This window comes from Anabas testudineus, chromosome 1, assembly GCF_900324465.2.
Source record: "Anabas testudineus chromosome 1, fAnaTes1.2, whole genome shotgun sequence".
Lineage (NCBI taxonomy): Eukaryota > Metazoa > Chordata > Actinopteri > Anabantiformes > Anabantidae > Anabas > Anabas testudineus.
This window is the reverse complement of record NC_046610.1, coordinates 18,220,292-18,240,403: the sequence shown is the minus strand read 5'-3', so window position 1 is coordinate 18,240,403 and position 20,112 is coordinate 18,220,292. Positions and strand designations below refer to the sequence as shown.

General features: G+C 39.6%; 2 protein-coding genes across 2 annotated transcripts; both read right to left on the bottom strand.

Moving 5' to 3' along the window:
- Window positions 1-961: 961 nt before the first annotated feature.
- xpnpep1 (X-prolyl aminopeptidase (aminopeptidase P) 1, soluble) lies at window positions 962-9,707 on the bottom strand. The gene is made up of 20 exons (XM_026360800.1): window positions 9,582-9,707; window positions 8,240-8,364; window positions 7,894-7,957; window positions 7,170-7,274; window positions 6,909-7,001; window positions 6,630-6,773; window positions 6,252-6,347; window positions 5,552-5,633; window positions 4,895-5,105; window positions 4,476-4,565; window positions 4,325-4,375; window positions 4,015-4,073; window positions 3,605-3,682; window positions 3,450-3,521; window positions 3,218-3,278; window positions 2,943-3,012; window positions 2,412-2,585; window positions 1,777-1,853; window positions 1,419-1,517; window positions 962-1,235 (listed from the first exon to the last, which is right to left on the bottom strand). The coding sequence occupies exons 2-20, from the start codon at window positions 8,354-8,356 to the stop codon at window positions 1,116-1,118; spliced, it is 1,863 nt and encodes a 620-aa protein (XP_026216585.1). The 5' UTR covers window positions 8,357-8,364; window positions 9,582-9,707; the 3' UTR covers window positions 962-1,115.
- A 535-nt stretch (window positions 9,708-10,242) lies between these two features.
- On the bottom strand, window positions 10,243-19,489 carry cusr (Copper-only SOD repeat protein). The gene is made up of 10 exons (XM_026360856.1): window positions 19,249-19,489; window positions 15,704-17,780; window positions 15,243-15,342; window positions 14,070-14,147; window positions 13,693-13,797; window positions 13,386-13,518; window positions 13,101-13,215; window positions 12,734-12,858; window positions 11,720-11,800; window positions 10,243-10,672 (listed from the first exon to the last, which is right to left on the bottom strand). The coding sequence occupies exons 1-10, from the start codon at window positions 19,286-19,288 to the stop codon at window positions 10,581-10,583; spliced, it is 2,946 nt and encodes a 981-aa protein (XP_026216641.1). The 5' UTR covers window positions 19,289-19,489; the 3' UTR covers window positions 10,243-10,580.
- Window positions 19,490-20,112: the final 623 nt, after the last annotated feature.

Sequence of the window (20,112 nt, the reverse complement as noted above, 5' to 3'; positions counted from 1 at the left end):
TTGAAGAATGTCGGTTTACCAAGCTAGGAGGGTCTGAAACGTTGTTGCATTAAAATTAAAACATCTAGGGATGTCTTGTTCTACTAACAGCTGGCGGCGATTAGAAGCAGAAAAACTGAGATTTAAAATCAACTTTAAAAACTCAACTCAACTGTAAATGTGTTACCACAGAGGAAGTTCTTTTAAAAAGAAACAGTCAAGTACACTGTTTAAAAGAATTGAGCATTTCTCATCAGGGATATCAATCTGTCCACTGAGGGAGCAGAAGTGATTGTGTTTTGCTAGTATCCCTGTCAGTTCTGTTAACATGAGGCAGTACCTGCAGCCCAGTCAGGTTGCACAGGTAGTCCAGTTACTCCAAGATGGCACATTAATACATCCAGTTCCAAAAGGTTTGGTGGGTCTCCCAGCTCAGTCTCAAGAGTGGAGGCAATACCAGGAGAGTAACCATTGCAGCAGGAGAGCTGGACGGGGCTGTAGGGGGGCAGCAACTGCAGCAAGGAGTAACAGGAGGAGAACTTAGAGAGACCTACAAGATGATCTCCATTAGGCTACTGCTGGTGACTGGTGACCTGTTTTCTTCACAGATGAGAGTCGGTTCACACTGAGCACATGTGACAGGAGTGAAAGAGACTGCAGCAAGCATGATGGTGGTGATCAGTTTTGGTCTGTTGAGGAATTTTCTTGGAGGGTACAAAGACATAGACAGTAATACCCTGCCCATGACGAACCAGCATGAAATCCTCAGAGTCACTGTCAGACCTTACTCTGGTGCAGCAGGCCTTGGGTTCCTAATAGTGCAGGACAATGCCAGGCCTCATGTGGCCACAGTGTCTAGCCCAGGGGTGTCTAATGTTGGTCTTTGAGGGCCACTTATTTTTTAGCTATCTATGCCAAATTCACTGCTTATTAGCTGGATTAGTAGTAGTGCAATTAGAAGCCCAAAGAACTGAACAAATGATCATAGTTGATTTTTTAATGATCTTTAATAAAACTGCTGGTATGACGTGCTTTACAAAAGAAGTGTGTGAGACAAAGAGTAAGGTGAAATACAAACGGTCATCACTGCAGATCAGTCAGCACGTGACATGATCAGATTGCAAAAGAGTCAGTCATCAGACAATTGGCTGCGTCTCTCTGATGAGCCACTCCAGTGCCTCCTTCCTGCCCTGTCTTTCCAGCTCTGCACCAACCACCTCCCGGCACTTCCTGTGGTAGTCATTCACCCAGTCACGCTGCAAGACAGAGAAGTGAGGGTCAAACCACAACAAGCGGTTTAAAAATATTACAACTTAATAGAAAATACATAGCTTTGCTATTTTATTAGGGGTTGATTTAAGCTACAGTATGTAAAGTAGGCTACATTTGATGTGTTGTATTTTTGAAATTGATACATAACCACACTGGATTTTCTTTACCTCTTTCTTAGTGAGCAGCTCTGTGTTCATCATCTTGACTTGTATAGGAACCAGAGTGAGAGGCTCAAACGTCAGACTCCCTCTGTTTCTGTAGTTGTACTGCACACACAGGAAAAAGAACATCAATGTTTTTTTGCAGTAAAATGCTCCTAACTTATTTATAACTGAAGTATTTTGGCTACTTACTAGTACAGGTGGACAGTGAGCAAAACATATTTACAAAGTATTCGACTCCATAGATGCTATTTAAGTAGCAGAGCAACGTGAAATGCTGTACATTAGTGTTCAAACAGCACCCTACAGCTCTCCTCTGTACAATTTAACTTCCTTCTGGTTTGGTTTTGGTTTAAAGACCTACTTTGGGCTTTGTTGGTATAACAAGGACCACGTTTTCAAGACGAATTCCAAACGATCCATCTTCATAGTACCCAGGTTCTAGAAAAAGATTAGATTAGGATTTTAAATAATATCAATCACAGAAATGGCACAATAACACAGAAAGCCTGGGGGGACCTGAAGTGCTTCTGGGTTAGGGTGTCTTTTACTTCTGCTATAGCTTTTTGTCTTGGAGATCTCAATTTTCACTCACCAACTTCAAAGCTCTATATCCAGTAAAACAGATGAAATTCTAAAAGCTAAAAATGTATTTTTTATTTCTACCACAGCTGTTTTACTGTATGGGTTTTTGGCATTAAAGAAAATATGAAATTGATGCAGTCTGTTGCTCATTCCTGCAGTGCACTGCAGCCTGAAGGCAGGTTCTGACACTAGTGATAAGTTTGTAAATGTAAACCTTCTCTCAGGACACTGGGGGCATTTGGTTACGTCTGTCTTCACCAACATGACATTTGCATCAGACCTGTAATTACTGTAACTTTAGATCAGTCACTGGGCACTATGGGAGACTGTACACGTCTGGCCAGATGTTTTTGCTTTTTACAAAGATACAGATGCAAGCATAGTGAGTAATAAACTGACTGACTTTACACATACCATCACTGACGATCATGCCGGCTTCAAGAGGTTCATCTGCGAAGGTCTTGTAGCTGATGCCGCAGGGCCCCTCGTGGACATTGAGGAAGCAGCCCACGCCGTGGCCCGTACCGTGAAGGTAGTCCAGGCCCGACTCCCACAGAGCTGCACGGGCAAATGAATCCAACAGGTGGCCTGGGGAGAACGTAGAGCTTTAGAGCTACAGACCATGCTGTGTATGTGTCTCAGTAATGGTCCTGTGCTGTCCAGGACATGACAATGAAATTTATAGAAGCATGATAAATAAGTAACTTTAGTTCTCTATGTAATAAGAGAAAGAAATACATTATTCAAATTGATAATTTTACAACTGATTTACCAAGACAATGAGGAAGAGGATGATAATCTATATTCAGTGAGGGACAGAGAGCATCAAGAAATCTTCTATATAAGAATTAGATACACTTCTGAACATTTCTATGTAAAAATTTAATGTTTAATTCTAGTATGCTATATAAAGTGTGACACTCATGTCAGAGTAGTGAGCAGCACCTTTTGTTCCATTGGGGAAAACAGCAGCACTGACAGCTATGTGTCCTTTCAGTACATAGGTAAAGCATTCCTAGAAAAACAAATCAAACAAAAACAGTTAATTATTTAAAAATGAAATATATTGATTAACTGGTGATGGTTTGGTTTTAACATGGTTAAAGTAAGAAAACATTTCAATAATAATATAACAGTTGGCACTGTCACAACACAGTAGAAATGAATCAATTAAGATTTTACTAAACGTGTGACTATTGTGACAATGCGACTACACCAACCTTCTCAAAAGCCGTAGGTGTCCCAAAGTGCACGGTGCGTGTGACGTCTGTAGTTCCATCACTGCAGAGAGAGAATGGACGTGTAACTGTAGGCACAAAAACACAACTACCCCTGTACCATCTGTGTTCTTGGTATTAACAGAATGGTGACAATTGTCTAAACAACTAAAAATTACTAAATACGCTTGGTTACAGTTATAATAATTATCATCATCGCCTTCATCATGCTTACACATATTGAGCTCCGGAGTCAATTAGGTAGACTTCATTCAAAGTGAGGGTTCTGTTGGTTTCAGGTAGTGGGCTAAGTGAAAAAGAAAAATAATGGTGAGTTAAAGAAAATAAAAAATCTACAAATACAGTGACACACATTCAACCTGGTCTGACCGGTAATGTATGATTGCTCCATTTGGACCAACGCTGGAGATTGTTGGGAAACTCAGGCCGACAAAATCCTTCTGTTGACTGAGAAAAGACACGACAGCCGTAAGAAAATTACCATCTGAAGGATAAATGTTAAAATCAAACACAACGCAGGCGACTCTAAAACTACTAAAAAGGCTGCACTCAAATTACAAACTTTATTCATTTTAAGGCCTTAAGAAAACATATTATGTTGCTTCTATGTCCAGTAGAGGGGGATATAACTCCAGTATTATCACTGTCACAACACAGTGTCTATTAAATGAGGGATGAAAGCTGACACCTACTTCAACTGTGTGAGCTCAACAAACCAAATTGTGTTTTTTTTTTTATATATTAAATAAAATGTTTTTAAATAAACACAAAAAACCCACCTGCGTAATTCTTCAGCCTTATCAGCAGCAGAGATCTCAGTCACGGTGCTTTTTGGAATCTATAAAACAATAACCACCGCACTCAGTCAAGCAAACACTGGCACAGTCTATAGTTCAAGTGCCAGATAAGTTACATAATAACCACCCGAACTCGAAAACCTCTGTTGGTATAAGACATTTTTTCCTGGAAGATGTGAACTAATGAATCAGTCAGTAACTTAAAGACATTACCATTATGAACAGTAGTTATCAAAGAGCTTGTGAAAACAGTGTTTCTATATTCTTTTCTTTTCTGAATCAAAGAGAATACCTCCTTTTCCAACCATGCAAAGAGTTCACAAAGGGCAACTGCATCCTTGATCTGTTGATGAAAGTGCGGGAGGTAAATCAGATATTTTAAATCGTTGTCATAAACTGACCAGAAGATATGCTCTACAAATATTAGGCTCAAAGGTTCTTACGTGGGCCATTTTCATGCCTTGAATCTCAGTGGCGTTCTTCACAGCTTTAGCGAGGCAGAGTGGAGTGTAAGGAATTGGAGTCCTGTGGGCCTGAAACAGATCACAAGGAAACTTTACAGTTTAGAAAGTCACCTCTGTTGCCTTAATATACTGTAAATGTAGCTGTGAAATGCATGAATGCTAATGCATGTTAAGGCCAATTTTCACTCAATATTCTCCCATAAGTAAACCTACAATACAGGTTTTTAGTAAGAATAGATATAATTTGAACCAGTTATAGGAAAAAATCTAAAAATGTGACACAGCAGAAGTACAAGGCCACAGCTGATAGTATCTGAGAGCACAGTCAAATGTATGAACCAGGAAAACACGACTTAGACGTAATCTAGTGTTACTGTTCCGTGCGTTAGCTCTCTCACCTTGGGGATGACCTGTGTGAGAGCACAACTGGCCTTGTCACAAATCCACACTTTGTCTTTGGGGCCGAGCGCGGCGCAGATGGCCTGGAGCTCAGTGTAGACCGACTCATAAGGGAAGGTCTGGATGCTCAACTCAGGCTTGATGGGTGCATCCAGCTGCAGATGGTCTCTCAAAACGGGGTGAGAAAGACGCTTTAGGTCCACAAATAGTCTACCGAGAAGAAAGAGTCATTCAGTAAAGACATATACTGAATATAAAACATATAAACCCCCATTAATGGCTGCTGTCTGCAATGTAAGCTATCACTACGCTTGTGTACCATCTGCTGCTCTCCAACACGCTCTGCAGTGCTTCAGTTATTTGTCATTACCAATTATAATAAATAAACATGAAGGCTGGTAAAGGGACTAGTCAAGCAGACATTTTTGCAATTCTCTGACTTTTTTTGTAACCTTGTATTTTATTTAGCTATTTATTGGACTTTGTGTAATTATATATGATGGACCTTTGTACTGTACATGCTAAATAACCTGCCAGTACAGAGTACTGATTGTATTTTATGAGTTTAAGAAATGCTGATTTCACAATTTCTAATCACAGAAAGTCTAAAAACCAATCAAACCAATTTGTTAATGCACCGTGTTCGATTCCATTACCTTATTGTGTTCATTCCCACTATGGCATATGCAAAGAAAACTGGGTTGTACTCGATGTCTGCACCACGGAGGTTAAAGAGCCCTGAGACAAAGAAGCGAAAGCATAGGTGTTAAAAATGAACGTCATTAGAGGACTGTAGTTTCCCGTTCAATCGAATACCCATTAAAAATCTCTGGTCTAAATGCCACCTGAAGAATATCAAAATCAGCATTAACCTAATTAATACAATCTGCAAGACCAAACAATCAGGCACAAGAGGTCATCAGGCACAGTGAACGAGGTGCTCAAAGAGGCATCTAGTGGGACACCAGTGCATCCATTCAAACTTATGAAATGAATCAAACTTATGTAGCAGGAGTAGTGCTGGAACACACAGGGTTCAGGTCTCCTGTGTGGTTATAACACTCGTTAGAATATAAACTATGACACCTTGGTTATCGAGTTAAACTTGAACTAAAAATCCAATTGTGTCACCAACTGGAAAACAGCAAAGTTGTAACAGAGTTGATTAACTGAACTACTGTAAGTTGTTCCTGCGATATGTGCTTGATGTTAATATCTTTACTAACACTGAAGTGCTCAAGTCAGGAATGTCCATATTCTACATATGTTTGGTAAAGCAGATAAAACTCATTGTTGTCTTAATTTATGTCGTTGACAGAGGTATGTAAACTATTCCGTATTTCTGATGATCCATACATGCAATCTCGTCCAGCGCCGTGGCAACAAACCAGCCGATCTTCCTCTCCGTCATTTTAGCTCGCAGCATGGTGACCTTGTCTTGCCAGGATGTGCCTACAGGTAGACAGCATCATCATGAAATCAAACTCAGTTCCCTCTCTTCATATGTCGTTCATCTACTCACAGTTGTCTGATTCTTTTATTATACTGTCGAGACTGGAGGCAAAGATTAAAAAGGTCAAACCAAAAACTTTAGACAATACAAATTAAGAGCAGTACTTCCTCTCTTTAATAATAAAAGCAAGATAATTAATACCTCTACAAAAATAGACCTTTGGTGTTTTTAAAATTATTTTATAAGAGTATTTAACGATGTTTAGGCTGTGGGACACTGACCAGTGTACTCTAATCCCAAGGTTCGAAGCTGTGTGCTAGGTCTTTCTGGGCGGTCAGGCCAAACCACATCGATCAGGTTATGCTGCACAGCTACCAGACAATGGCCTGCGCTGATCAGTGCCTTGGACATGTTCTTCCACTGATCTGAAACATACCATCAGATGAATGTGTAAAAATTGGGTCTGAACAGTTTAATACAACACGTATGAGGTACATCAAAACACCACTTCGATTACTACAGCACCAGTGTAGTTTACAGGGAAAGACGTGAGTGCCTACCTGCAGCGATGATCCAAGGATCTACTCCCACTTTGGAGTTCTCTGGCAGGACACTGATCAGCCAGTCCTCCTGAGAGGGTGTCTCCTTCAGCCCTATATGTGATTAAAAAGATATGCTGCACTAAACCGCACTGTAAACCTGACATACACCATAGTGTAAGTACAAACACAACCCAACTTTTAACAAGTATTACAGCTTATATGCATTACATAGGCAGCTTTTGTTGTCATGTACAACAGAGGAACCAAGCACAACATTACCCATCTTCATCAGTGTCCAGTTGTTGTCCATTTGCTGATTAGCCTGGAGGAAATAACGCCCATCAGTCCACATGGCAGCGTGCTGCTCTGTGACGATGGCTGTACCTACACGACACAACACACAAAGCAAATCTGATATTTCCAATTACAGATGCTTTATGGGAGTTAGCTTATGCAATGGAGGAATTTGAAAATATCAAACAAAACTGAATGTTGGATGGTGACACACCAGTCTATTACTGTTTATCTGTTATGCTATTACTGTGTTGGTCAGACGGACAGAGGCTGGGCTAAAGAAACAACATATCGTGTATACTACATGTCTACACAATTACACCAGTGAACAAAAAGGTTCAAGAGGGAGGGAGACCTCTTTTTCACTGTGCTGATGTCAGGGAGACAAACTGGATTTTCTGCAGTGGTTCATTACAATAGGAGACCATTGTCCCTGACAGTCACCTTCACGAGTGTATCACAAGCTGTGTTTTTACCCTGAACACGTCAACAAAATAAACGTTGGCTGTGTATGCAAGTTTGTTTATTACACTGTCATCTGCTTTTCCACAGTGGCAATTAAAACTTGGCATCCAGGCTGCTCAACTAAGGGTTTGAACTCACGGTGACTTTTTCACTTTAAAAAGATGCTTGGATACAGACGTGACTCATTGCCACTCAAACAGAAACTTATCAGCAGCAGAAAAAAAAGAAGAAGCAAAAAGCATACCTGCAGAGCCATTAAATCCAGAGATATATTCACGTCTGCAGTCGCACGGTGCAATGTATTCACTCTGAAAGACACAAAGACAAAGAGAGAGATACAGACAGAGCAGGAACGATCAGTGTGAAGTCAGCCATCAGTCAGTCTCTCATTTGCATTCTTTTCACATTAAGCTTTGTGCACCAAGTGGTAAAAGGAAGAAGCAATGGTAAGTTACATAGAAGTAAATCTGATAGGACTGTGAGCCTGTACATACATGTCTTTGTTAACATTTAAGAGTTACTTTACTTATCAAAATATGTATAAAGGTATGAAGGCAGTACAGGTAGGTTGTATGCATGGTTTCACATACCTGATGGGCATCTCCAGAAGGGATGATGTAGGCTTGAATAGGCTCAGAGAAGTATTTACAATTCCTCATCGCCTGGCGGAGCTGCCTGAGTATCTCTCCTGTGAGCTTTGGAGACATGGCTGCATCTGCATGGAAAAGTGTAGTGGTGAGGTCACTGCCCTGCATGTGGGAGACTGGGGTTCGAATCCCAGCTGTGGCCTACCTCCAATAGGGGTCATTAGGCAAGACCTCCTTATGCGTAAACTTCCTTCCCTTGTACTTTGTATCTCACTTGTAAGTCGATGTAATATTTTCAAAAACACAATAAAATGTCAAGCTGTAGTTAAAATGCAATAAATGAAAACTTAAGCTTAACATGAAGAAATAAAGATAACCCAAACATTTATCGAAAAAGCACCATGATGTGTCTGTCAAAAACAAAATATCCAAGTAGATATCCTAAGTAAATATCCCCAGGTTACCTGACTTTTGGGAAGCCATGCTGACTTCAGGTGACTGAACCAAGACAGTGTTTGACTATAAGGTGGAGCTCAAAGTCTCACCTGGCTCTTTAACCTGCTGTACAATGCTGATTAAGCCACTTTCATAGCAGCGTGGTTTAAATATTAAAAGAAAAGTCTCATTGCCTGGAGGGAGCGGGTGGGTGACGTATTTGCAGTGCAACACCTTCCTAAACACAGGTGAGACGGAGCACTGAACGAGCACCGTGCACAGCCACCGTATGGCTGCACGCCTTGGTGAAACACCTCCCATTTACCGACCAATCACCTTGCAGCTTTTTTCATCGGTGAGCTCTCCTATTGGACAAACGATCCGCACGCGATTGTTGTTTACATGTTGGCTTCAGTTAAATTCAATTAGCTATTAGCCGGCTAAGTAGCTACAACAACATTACACTGTGGCTGCTGATATTCTGACTATAAACTATATAACAACGTAGCCTGGGTTTGAGTAGATGGGCGCCTTTTTATACACAAATCACAGTTTTTTAACGGGCCAACCAAGAAACGTATTTACTAGTTCAATCATCGCGATGGTGTTGAATTTATTAGTGGGTGTGTTCGCACGCTGGTGGGATTTTAGTAAAGTGGCTAACTGCTAGATAGTTTCCCCATTTTATAACTCTGGCGAGGTTAGGCGTTTCTTCAGCTTTGAAAACAGACAATAGGCGTGGGATGACGACCCCCTCCCTCTCATCTGAAAACAGCCGAGACCCCCCCACCCCACCCAACCCTGTGTCCCTCTCGCTGCTACCTGGAGACGCGACGTTAGCTTTAGCCTCACGGCGCTAGCTAATGTTAAAGTGTCCGCACACGGAGCCAGTGAAACAGTGAATACACACCCAGTGGTTTCGCCCGGAAAATGTGACTCCTGGGTTAGAAAAACGCAGCGATCCTTTGCCAGCTTGGACCTTGTGTTACTTTACACAACAGGAGGCTGCCATGTCGTTGTTGACGTTTGTGGTCACGTGACTGCAGCTTCTTCCGCTAAGCGCAGAGGGACCCAGACCAGTATGGAGCCTAAAGGGGGCCACATGTGTTATCAATGAGAAAGACAATATTATAAACCTGAAACCTACTGTGTTAATGAAGAATAATAACACAACCCAATCACAAATAAGCCTGTCAATTCAAGTGTAAGTTTGACTACATTATAACAATCATGCAGGAGCTGAAACCTACTGTAAGCTGCATCATAAAAATCTGAATGTTTAATGTATTTAAAGGCTAATGAGTATGTATTAATTTGTTTGCATCAAATTTATTTTGTTTTTACCCAGTTTGCAGATGATTAGCATTACCTGATCTGACTGTGCAAAGCTATATTTTTTCAATTTCATTTTCAATAGGCAGTTTAACCAATTGTTCTTTTTATTGATCTAATCAGTGATGGTTTACCAACTTGATAACCTTTAACAGGCCTTTTTTTAGTTCTGCAGAGTTCCATAATAAATCACATTCACACACAAGTCACACACATTATTGTATTCACAAATCCCCAGATATTTATTAAAAAAAAAAATACATACATCATTTATGGTGCATACATAAAGATAGAAATCAAGAGATCTGGGGAGGTAAAGCATTAACACCACCCACACTTGTAACAGTCCAAATTAAGAAAATATGAATAAAATCTGTGCTTGAAAAATAAGGTTCCTACTAAAAGCTACAGTACACTGAAAAGTTAATGAATAGCTTGTTGCCTACACAATTGGCACACGCATGACAAGATCAAATACAAAGAGTTAATAATTATTTAACCACTGTACCACTTGGTGTTTTACATTTCATAAACATATTTACAATTTTACAATGACAATACTTGCATCTCCACTGAGCTATAAATAAGTTGTAAATGGAAGCAGGCAGGCGGCAGCAAATGTCAAGCCAGAGAGAAAACCTCCAGTCACCTGAGGCAGACCTGCACTTCCTGAGGGCATCAAATCACATATATGTCAACAGTTTATTCAATCAAGGAGTATTATTAAGGCTATGACTCAGAGTATGCTTATGCAACTGCAAAGCAGGTTTTACAGTATGCACCTCTCTTGAAGCTATTGATTTAAAGTGTTTCAAATCTTTTCTATTTGCACCATCTTTGTAAACATGGTGGATTAAGCAAATCATTATACAGGGATCACTGATTTAGTTCTACACTTTGAATGTGTTAAAAATGTGTGAACATTCTGTGAACCATGTAGTACTGAATCAAACAAAACTGAAAATTAACATTTACCTAATTTACATAATTTGTATCACATCCATTAAAAAACAAAAATGTCCCATGGGCCCAAAGCATTTGTTGGTTAAACATAAAGCCTCAATAGAAAAGTCAGTGTTTGGGTCAATGGGTGGCGAAGCGCTCAGACATGTGTGAAACAACAGCAAAACAAAGAGGACTGAGGACTCACTATAGTCTTTTTTTAGACAACAGAGATTATTATAACAGGGCTTTGGTGAGTTTTATGAATCATGAAATGATGATAACCAATAACAATACCCAGTCTGCAGTCTCACCAGACACTTGCAGAGTGTTTCATAGCAGAAAGTACTGCCTTGTTTTTTTTTTCTTTTACACTTACCTGTAGAGATTCACAGAATCATTCAAATGTGACTGGGCGTTTTGTAACACATTTTCGTGTAATGGTAATTTTAAACCGAAGTTCAGTTAAATTGTGTTGACTTATTCAGCTATCCTTGAAGAAGTTGTAAATATTGTTTCCTTAAAACGACTTCTGTTCATCATGCTGCACTTTCGTCAATCCCCAGAAGGATCAAGCCCAATTCACACATCCACCAGGTGGGCCACACCTAACCTAACAGAGGTGTGACTATTACATCTTTTCACACCCTCCTCTTCTATTGTTTTACCAGATAAGCTTATGCAGGCCAGGGGCCTTCACTAAGGGTCCACATTAACAACAAACATTCTCATTATGCACCTACAGAACATACAGTTTAAAGAGCATATACTTACTTGTGCACAAGTCAGACTCTCTGAACACGCCCATCTTCTCATTGGTTTTAACGGAGTTCAGTAGTTCTGTGCTGACATTCCCTTTAAGATACAGACAACACAATGTTTAATTCACATGCTATGAATAAATAGATTTCCTATACTAGACAATTAGTGTAGGCAAGTTTGTTGGCAGGTATGGACTCTCTTCCATAATTTAGTCTAATGAAACACTAGATATGTTGCAGCACATTTCAGATGTGTTAGAAATAACAATTTCTCTACTACTGCTACTACTACTACAACTGTACTATACATACAGATTGTTTTCATTTCAGCAATGTACAGTATATGTGATTGCTTTAGCATTGTTTAACACAAATACCTTTTTGGAAGTTAGTCTGTAATTGCCATTAGAAATATGCAGTGCTTGACTTATTTTAGTTTATTTATTCTGTCAAGTACATAAATCTCTATTTCATGACACACACACACTGACACTGCATATATTCCAGGTATACGCATGTTCAGAGTAAGTGAGACCTTCTCAGTAGTCACTGCAATAGTAAACTCTTCACATTGTGGGAGAATTCTAGAGACATAAATGCCTGTCCTGTGCTATACTGTGTGAAACCTCTGTACAGATACTTCTCTGTTCACCCCTGGGAAGGTGGAAGGGGGTGGAAATGAGACACACAGACACTCAGCTTCAGCGTTAGGTTACATAGCAATTTCAGGTTTTCAAAGCCCATAGTTGTTCATTGTCCTGATGAAAATAGCCTATCTGGGTTGGGTCTTATCCCAGCCCAGATAAGACGTGATAGACTTCCGATTATAACACATACAAAAGCTTTTCTGTGAACAATAGTCCTGGCCATAATACAAGCATTATCCAGTTGCAGTTCCTCAGCTACATATACTTTCTTGGTTTGTTTCTTGAAGAACATAATCAATCTTAGGATCAGTCATTGCTCCTGTTGTGAGAATGTTCTCCACTTGCAAGTTGCTTTGGATAAAGTAGTTTTTCTGCCTTACCAGATACCATGAAGTTGACTTGCTGACACCTTCCACCAGCTGCTGTGAGGGGAGACTTGGGCAGGATTGTGATTCTTGCTGTTTCCAACTTCAGCACATCTGCAACCCTCCTACGGAAGTCATATCTGAAAAGAACAAATTTTGTTTTATTTTATATTATATTATATTATATTATATTATATTATATTATATTATATTATATTATATTATATTATATTATATTATATTATATTATATTATATTATATTATATTATATTATATTATATTATATTATATTATATTATATTATATTATATTATATTATGAACAAAGTATTATATATCCTATAAAACCTAACTTTTTACTTTAACTTTTTATTACAGTCACCTGCTGAAGTTAGTCACACTGGGAAAGGTCTGCTCTGCTGAAGGGGATTCTGGGAGGATGTCTGCACATGCAATGATAATGTCTCCATTCTTCAGCACTAGAGCTCTGTGGACAACTACAAACACATAAAAACATGAACCACATAAATTTTGTATTACATTCAACAAAAGCAACACATTTGTTTTCATCATAGACCTAATTAAGTAGCACTGCTAGTAAAAAAGTTTTATTATTGGTCTTGTGAAACATACATTTTTATTATTTCACTAGATGCTGATGTTTTACCTGTGTTATCTCCAGACAGCTGGATGATGCTGTCAGAGTAGAGTAGACTTTCAGTGAGACTAACAGGGCCTTGTCTTGCGGATATCTCCCCCACCACACAGCTCAGTGGGCTTTCTAAAGAACAGCTGGAGCTCTGAGGGGAGAACAGAAAGAAGGAAGTGTATCTTACATCCACCACAAAGCAAATTTGCCAACATAATTCAGATAATTATGCATTTATGACATTTTCTGACTATAAATAATTTAGAATAACAAATACACTGATGTGAATTAACACTACTACTGTAAGAAAAGTGTTTGGTCGCACCATTGATGTCATATTAAAGGGATTGTATGTCTCTCCCACGTTGTTGCAATGGCTGTTGTTGACACCAACACCGTTGTTTGTGATGAACAAGGATGCCACAGTTGTCTGCAGGGAAGGGTAACGTAAAAGTGTGAACATGTGCACACGCTGTTTTTTTTGCAATGTGTATACAGCAAAACACCTTAAGACACACCTTTATAATGCCTCCTAAATCCTGATGATGTCAAAAGACAAGGCAAGGAAACTTAACTTGCATTGCTGCTATTAATGTTTGTAAATGTTGAGGTTTTTGCCATCTCTCTGAGAAAAAGCACAATTTAAATAAGTGAAGTTTCCTTTGTACACATCACGTGTACACTATAAAACCTTGTACCTACATTTTGCATTGTTGGTGATTGAAGAGTCACCTCCAGCGTGACATCACTGCTACTGCCATCAGGAAACGTCTGCTGGCGCTGGGATCAAGCAAAATCCAAATGGAGATTCGTAAATGATTGGACAATATGTACTGCATTAGTAAATATTAAATCATTAAATCATTTACAGTATTATAAATTAACAGTATCGGAGATTTGAAGATTTGAAGATTTGAAACACATTTACTATTCTTGCTCTTACTCTATGACTTTCTGCTTGATCTTCTTTCAAACATGGGAGAGTATAAGATTGTGGAAACACATTTATTCCAGCATTTTCATCTTGATAATATGGCTTGTGTGGAAATATTACAAGCTCCTATCCATACATGTAGTGCAGAGCTCAGTATGGGGTCTCTGGAGGGGAGCTGACAGAGACAGCTGTTCTTTTGGTGAGCTTCCTAGTTCAGTGGGCCTGTAGGTTTCACTAGCCATAGCAGATGGATGCTAAGTTAAACTAATGATCTTGCCGTTGCTTCCCATAGCTCCCTGTTGCAAGGCACCACAAGCATAATGAATTCGCTGTCTGTGCAGGGCAGCAGAAATACTCAGTCACGTTTTTTTGGCAGCTTGGCTCCTATCAAGTTAGCAAGAAAGAAAATTTTGTATGAGCTCTGTGGCCATCAAAGAAAACCACCTGATTATGATTTTCCAGAGTTTGTTGCGATCTCATAACCTAGATTCTGGAGAAATTGGAGTGGGTGATGTTCTCTTCAATTAATTGTGCAGCACCTTTTATAGAAAAATGCATGCAAATTACAAATATTGTCAAATGGGGAAAACATTTTGTCTGTCAACAAGATAAATACTGAGGTTCTTATTGAAGGTGACATTTTGTACATGGTTTTATTCTGTAGCTGTGCCAGTTATAGTGAAAAGGCAAGAGGCCAGTGTCTGACAACCTTGAGTTTCCTCACTTCTATAAAATATTTTGACATTTTCACTGTGGCAAAGTTTAGCAATCTGACATGGCGAAATGAAAGTTGAGCAGCTGAGTTTGAGAAACTGAGAAATCAATTGCGATGTGTAATGGACAAAAAATATACACATTAATAAAATAACTGCATTTTTCAAACTTTGTATACTTTATATGGCTTCCAGTGGAAAAATATTTTTGATGTTGTTGATTCTTACCAGTAGGACTGTCCCATTTACTGTACCACGGAAAACAGCTTTGGCCACTGTCCACTGTCCATCTGTATCTCTCTCAGCAGATATGTCAGCGCACTTCATTCTGCAGAGAAAACAGTCATGAAGAAATAAAAAATACACAATTAGCAGACATAACAACATCTGCAGGGTTAACTATATGGATGTTATGCTTCTTAATATTTTTTTGAGTCTTTCTCAGTGAATGAATATCACTATATTATTAGATCTATATTATGCTTATAGAACTTCTCTTTTTCTTTTGCAACAAATAGTAAAGCAAAAATTTCCAAGGTGTCAGTGGCTATAGAATGGTATTTAAGGCTCACCACTTCTTCTCTGAAACAAAGGAACTTGTGGTTATTCTTTATATGTAATATTTTTTTTTTCTGTTTCAGTTTGACCCACTCCATTAATTTCAGTATAAGTATAAGCACAGTTCTCACCTTGATCCATTGAAGTAGTGAACCACTAAAGTCCTTCCCACTACACTGTATGGTCCTGTTAAAGGCATATCGGGGTCCACGTACACAGCATTTAATTGGTCGAGGCCAGTCAGCATCCCAAACTTCCCACTGATGTCTCCAATTTCGTACTGGTCCACAGTCCCAGTTCCTGGTGCGGGGGAGTTTGATATGTTCCAGGCTAGAGGATTGAAGTGACCTCTGATGTTTGCATTTGAACAGGGCTCTACACTGCCAGGTTTGATGGGCATTATGTGAACATGATAGCCTCCAGCTAAGGAGTTCAGATTAATCAGGGATACATTTATTGTTGTGGGGCCTTGTGGGACAGCCTGGGAGAACTGCACCTGGCCACTGGACTTTTCAAGACCAAACCAAGAACTCAAACTAGCTTTGGGGACTCGCACCATTGTGACATTTGCACAAGCAAATCTTGGCCCTCCTCTTTCTGCTTGATGGATTACCACAGAACGACCAATGATGCCTGAACCAGGCAGCCAGGAAGTGACATCAGTGAAGAAGTTTTTTGCCTCCACTCCACCTACTCTGGTGCCAAGATTGATCGTGTTCGATTTGCTGCAGAGGTCTCCCACTTCACAGGATAAGGGACTGGATGGGCCACAGTGGAGGCCATAGCTGCTGTCTGCTGTGTTGACTTTAAAGGGGTTCCAGTGCCCTCCTGTTGTGTTGCATTGGCTTTCGTCATTGTCCCTTTCTGAGCTAATGGGGTACATGTGAACATGCCAGTTGTGGTTTCTGGTTGGTGTCATTGTGGGATTTCCAAATGACAGATCCATGAAGATGGATACATCAGACAGAGGGTTGTTCTTCAGTTGGATGAACCAGATCTCACCAACCACAGGGTTCCGAAATGTTGCTCTGGCTACAACCACTTCACCGGGATAGCTGATGCTGGCGCAAACAAACCTGTTACCATCTGTTTGGTGAATAACAACCGAGCGACCTACAATGCTGTTCTGTCCAAACAGAGGAAGGTTGAAGTCTGTGAACACCATGTTGGAATTATTTTGACCTGCCAGGGACATATGCTTGGCACTGAGGTCACCAATCTCATACTTGTCATGTGTTGAACCGGGAACTTTTGGATATGATGGGTCGCTTGTATTGATACTAAATGGGTTCCAGTGGCCACCCACGTTATCATTTGAGCACAAGTTTGATAAGGACTGCCTGACTGAGGGGACAGGAAAATTGTGGACATGGTATGGGCCAACCCTGCTCTCTAAGTTAGATAGGTTCACCCTCACCTCCGTGACATCAAATGGGGAAGCTTGACGAAAGCTGAAATATCCTTTAATCCCTCTCATGTTCACAACAGCGGCAACCTGTTTCTCTGGAACATCATATATCCGAGCACAACCCAAACTAATGCCCATGCGCAAGAGAAGAAAGCCATTGTTAATGTTGAAATTAGGGAGGTTCAGATAAGACTTTGCAGGTTGTAAAGGTGTTCCGACCATTACCGCACCCAGATTGGTCAATGTGGAGGGATTTAAGTTGTTAAGAACAATGTCACAACTTGTAGCGTTGCTCATAGATCCAAAGAGACTGACATTGGTTTGTGAGGCATTGACCTCACCAATTTTAACTAGGTCTGCAAGAAGCCTAGGGTTGGTCTGTCTTGTATTAAGGCGGATGTAGACATTACCTGCAATGGGTCCAGTGAACCGGGCTTGACGGGTCAAGAACGTTTGACCTTGACTTACAACTGTGCACACTGAAGTGCCCTTACATGTCTGCAAAGTCAACGAGAAGTCATCCAGGCTTGATCTTAGTTTGAAGAGGTGTGACACATTGACAGTTGATATTGAATCAGCTGTAAAGGTGAAGATGCTGGAGCCAATATTTGCTTCTGAACACGGTTGTGCAAAATGGCCATACATGACAGGGAAGTTGCTGAGGGAAAAGTTTAGTGAGCCACAGGATCCAGCACCAGAGATGTTAACAGTGGCTTCCTGGGAGATGGTGTTAAACTGCACCTGTCCTGTAACTCCTCCCATGTTGAAAGGTGCCAGAAATTCAACACAGGAAATGGAATCTGAAACAGATGACAAGGAGCAGATGGTGGTAGTATTTACATGTTCCTGCACAACACCCCTGAAAAAGCATCCAACTGATACTGGATTAAAAAGACTTAAATACATATATCTGTGCACAGTGACAGTGATGGACAGTAATGCATGTCAGATAGCTAAAACGAAGGAAACTTGTTATTTACTTATGTTATTGGTTTAAAAGTGAAATCCTATCTTTATCTTATAAAATAATGTGAGAACAAATTAGATTTTCCAATCTTATTTATTTACATGACTTAAATGAAATTCATACAACATGCCTGTTGATCATGAGTAGTTGAAACATCACAAACACCATGCGCATTGGTGCATTTATACAATGCGTGGGCAAACTTTTCTCCTTCAGCAGATGCATGTAAAAATAGTTACTGATAGTGAATGACTGAAAGTGATATGAAACATACATTTTGGGCCTTCAGCATGCAGCCAACGCTTTCGCATTTTGTCACATGACTGTCACTATGTTCCTTATTTACCATGGATGCAAAATTAATCATTTAATATCAATGCAATTTCTATTGAGAGACTGGGATATAACGTACAAACTAATTAAGCTTGTTTTAACATTGTTAGACAAGACAGGAGTTCAGTTATGGAAAAGCACAAAATCTTCTTTGTGCTACTTGGTAATCAATTTCCATAAGGTGGAAATACCATTTAAATTAATCTGTACTCACCTTCTAGTTTCTATCATCCAATCAATGTTATAGGTAGAAGCTACTGTAGACTGTGGGCATTGGACTTTCACGATATGACTATAGTTCAGTTAAAAATAATCCTCCTTCTGGATTCATTGTGATTTAAATCACATTAGACAGTTAGTTACTTAGTCAGTTAGTTAATTTAATTAATACAAATCTTGTGGAATACAGGACCTCTTTTGCAAGAGAAACCTGAGCACAAATTACAAAAATACATTACACATATCTGCATACAAATTGAGAGAGTAACTACACAATTCATTCATCCGAACAATTATCCAATGCAATCAATGACTAATTTGCGTCAGTGGGCTTTACAAAACGTACAACAACGACACCCTCTGTCCTTAGAACCTCAAATTGAATAAGGATAAACTCTTTAACATAAAAAAAATGGTAGAAACCTCAGGAAGTAGGTATAATGTCTGTAAATCTAATTTAATCTAATCTAATTTAAAACATGTTGAACAGTTTAAAAGAAGAAAATAAGTTTTAACCAAACACAGTCTTTAGCCACAAACTATTGAGTAACTGAGAGTCTACAGAGCAAAGAGCAACTGATGTAACTAATAAACACAACATTAACCAGTGCAAAGAAACTAAATCTGAATCTGATATCTGTCCTGCAAATATTAACAATGGTTGAAAAATGGCTCATTAACATTGGACTGCAGAATTTATAAACCATCCATGTGCAGATCATTAAGCAAGGTCAATGCAAAATACTCACCAATTAAAGAAAACAGCAGAGCAGTTGTCAAAAGGCACATGTTGGCAGATGTGTACAAGAGCACAGCAAAGAAAAGTTGTATCCCGACTTACAACCCCTATACAGTCATGTATGTAAATCCTGACTGACGAGGCATAAGCTTAACAGCAAAATGATGGAGTGTGTGTGTCTCTGTGTGCTCTTCAACAACGATTCATGTGTGATCAGTTTCAGAAGTGTGCTGCCTCCCTTGTGCTTCTGTTTTTCAGTCTGTCTGTTTCAGCCTGTGATTGGACAAAAAGCAGACAGTGTCTCATGTGTGGAGGTAGTGGAGGGAGGGACATTTTGCAGCCTGGGCGGCTGGAGGTGGCCCATTTCTGCTGTGGTCGTGCATGGCTCAAGGCAAAATATGGCCAAGCAGAAAGAGCTTGTTGATTATAGTGGTAGAAGTAAACTTTCTCAGTTGGTTGCATAGAAACTGAACTGATTCTCTTTATTTGTCATTAGCTTTATGCTTTGTAAGATACAGTAAGATTACACTTTAGGACTGCTAATACTTCTAAGACCAGTTGCAAAAATTGGTTATAAATATGTATGATAATGTAATTTTAAAATCAGATGCTTAATTTTCACCTTCAACTTTATTATTATACCAGTTATTCCCAAATGAAACACAGACAATCTAGTTTTTCACCTCATTGTGGCATGCTGTGGTTACAAGATCCACTCCTTTCTTTGCCTCTATAGACCCTCTTTTCTGCCTCTGTCTCTTTCTTCTCACAGAACGTGCCTCAGGTGTCCTTGTGACAGGGTTGGAGGAAAAAAGAAGAAGAGAAAATAGTAAATTGTTCTAAGAATAGCAGCCCAATGGCCCATCACTGTGAG

Excerpts from the sequence above, each read along its gene's own strand:
- xpnpep1 (XM_026360800.1), bottom strand. The coding sequence starts at position 8,356 with ATGTCTCCAAAGCTCACAGGAGAGATACTCAGGCAGCTCCGCCAGGCG. Across the intron at positions 7,002-7,169 it reads CTGGACACTGATGAAGATGG|GGCTGAAGGAGACACCCTCT; the intron begins GTAATGTTGTGC and ends AATCACATATAG. Across the intron at positions 1,236-1,418 it reads AGCTGCTCACTAAGAAAGAG|CGTGACTGGGTGAATGACTA; the intron begins GTAAAGAAAATC and ends TCTGTCTTGCAG.
- cusr (XM_026360856.1), bottom strand. The coding sequence starts at position 19,288 with ATGTGCCTTTTGACAACTGCTCTGCTGTTTTCTTTAATTG. Across the intron at positions 15,343-15,703 it reads CACTACTTCAATGGATCAAG|AATGAAGTGCGCTGACATAT; the intron begins GTGAGAACTGTG and ends TTTTCTCTGCAG. Across the intron at positions 10,673-11,719 it reads AGAGTCTGACTTGTGCACAA|GAAGTGCAGGTCTGCCTCAG; the intron begins GTAAGTATATGC and ends TGATGCCCTCAG.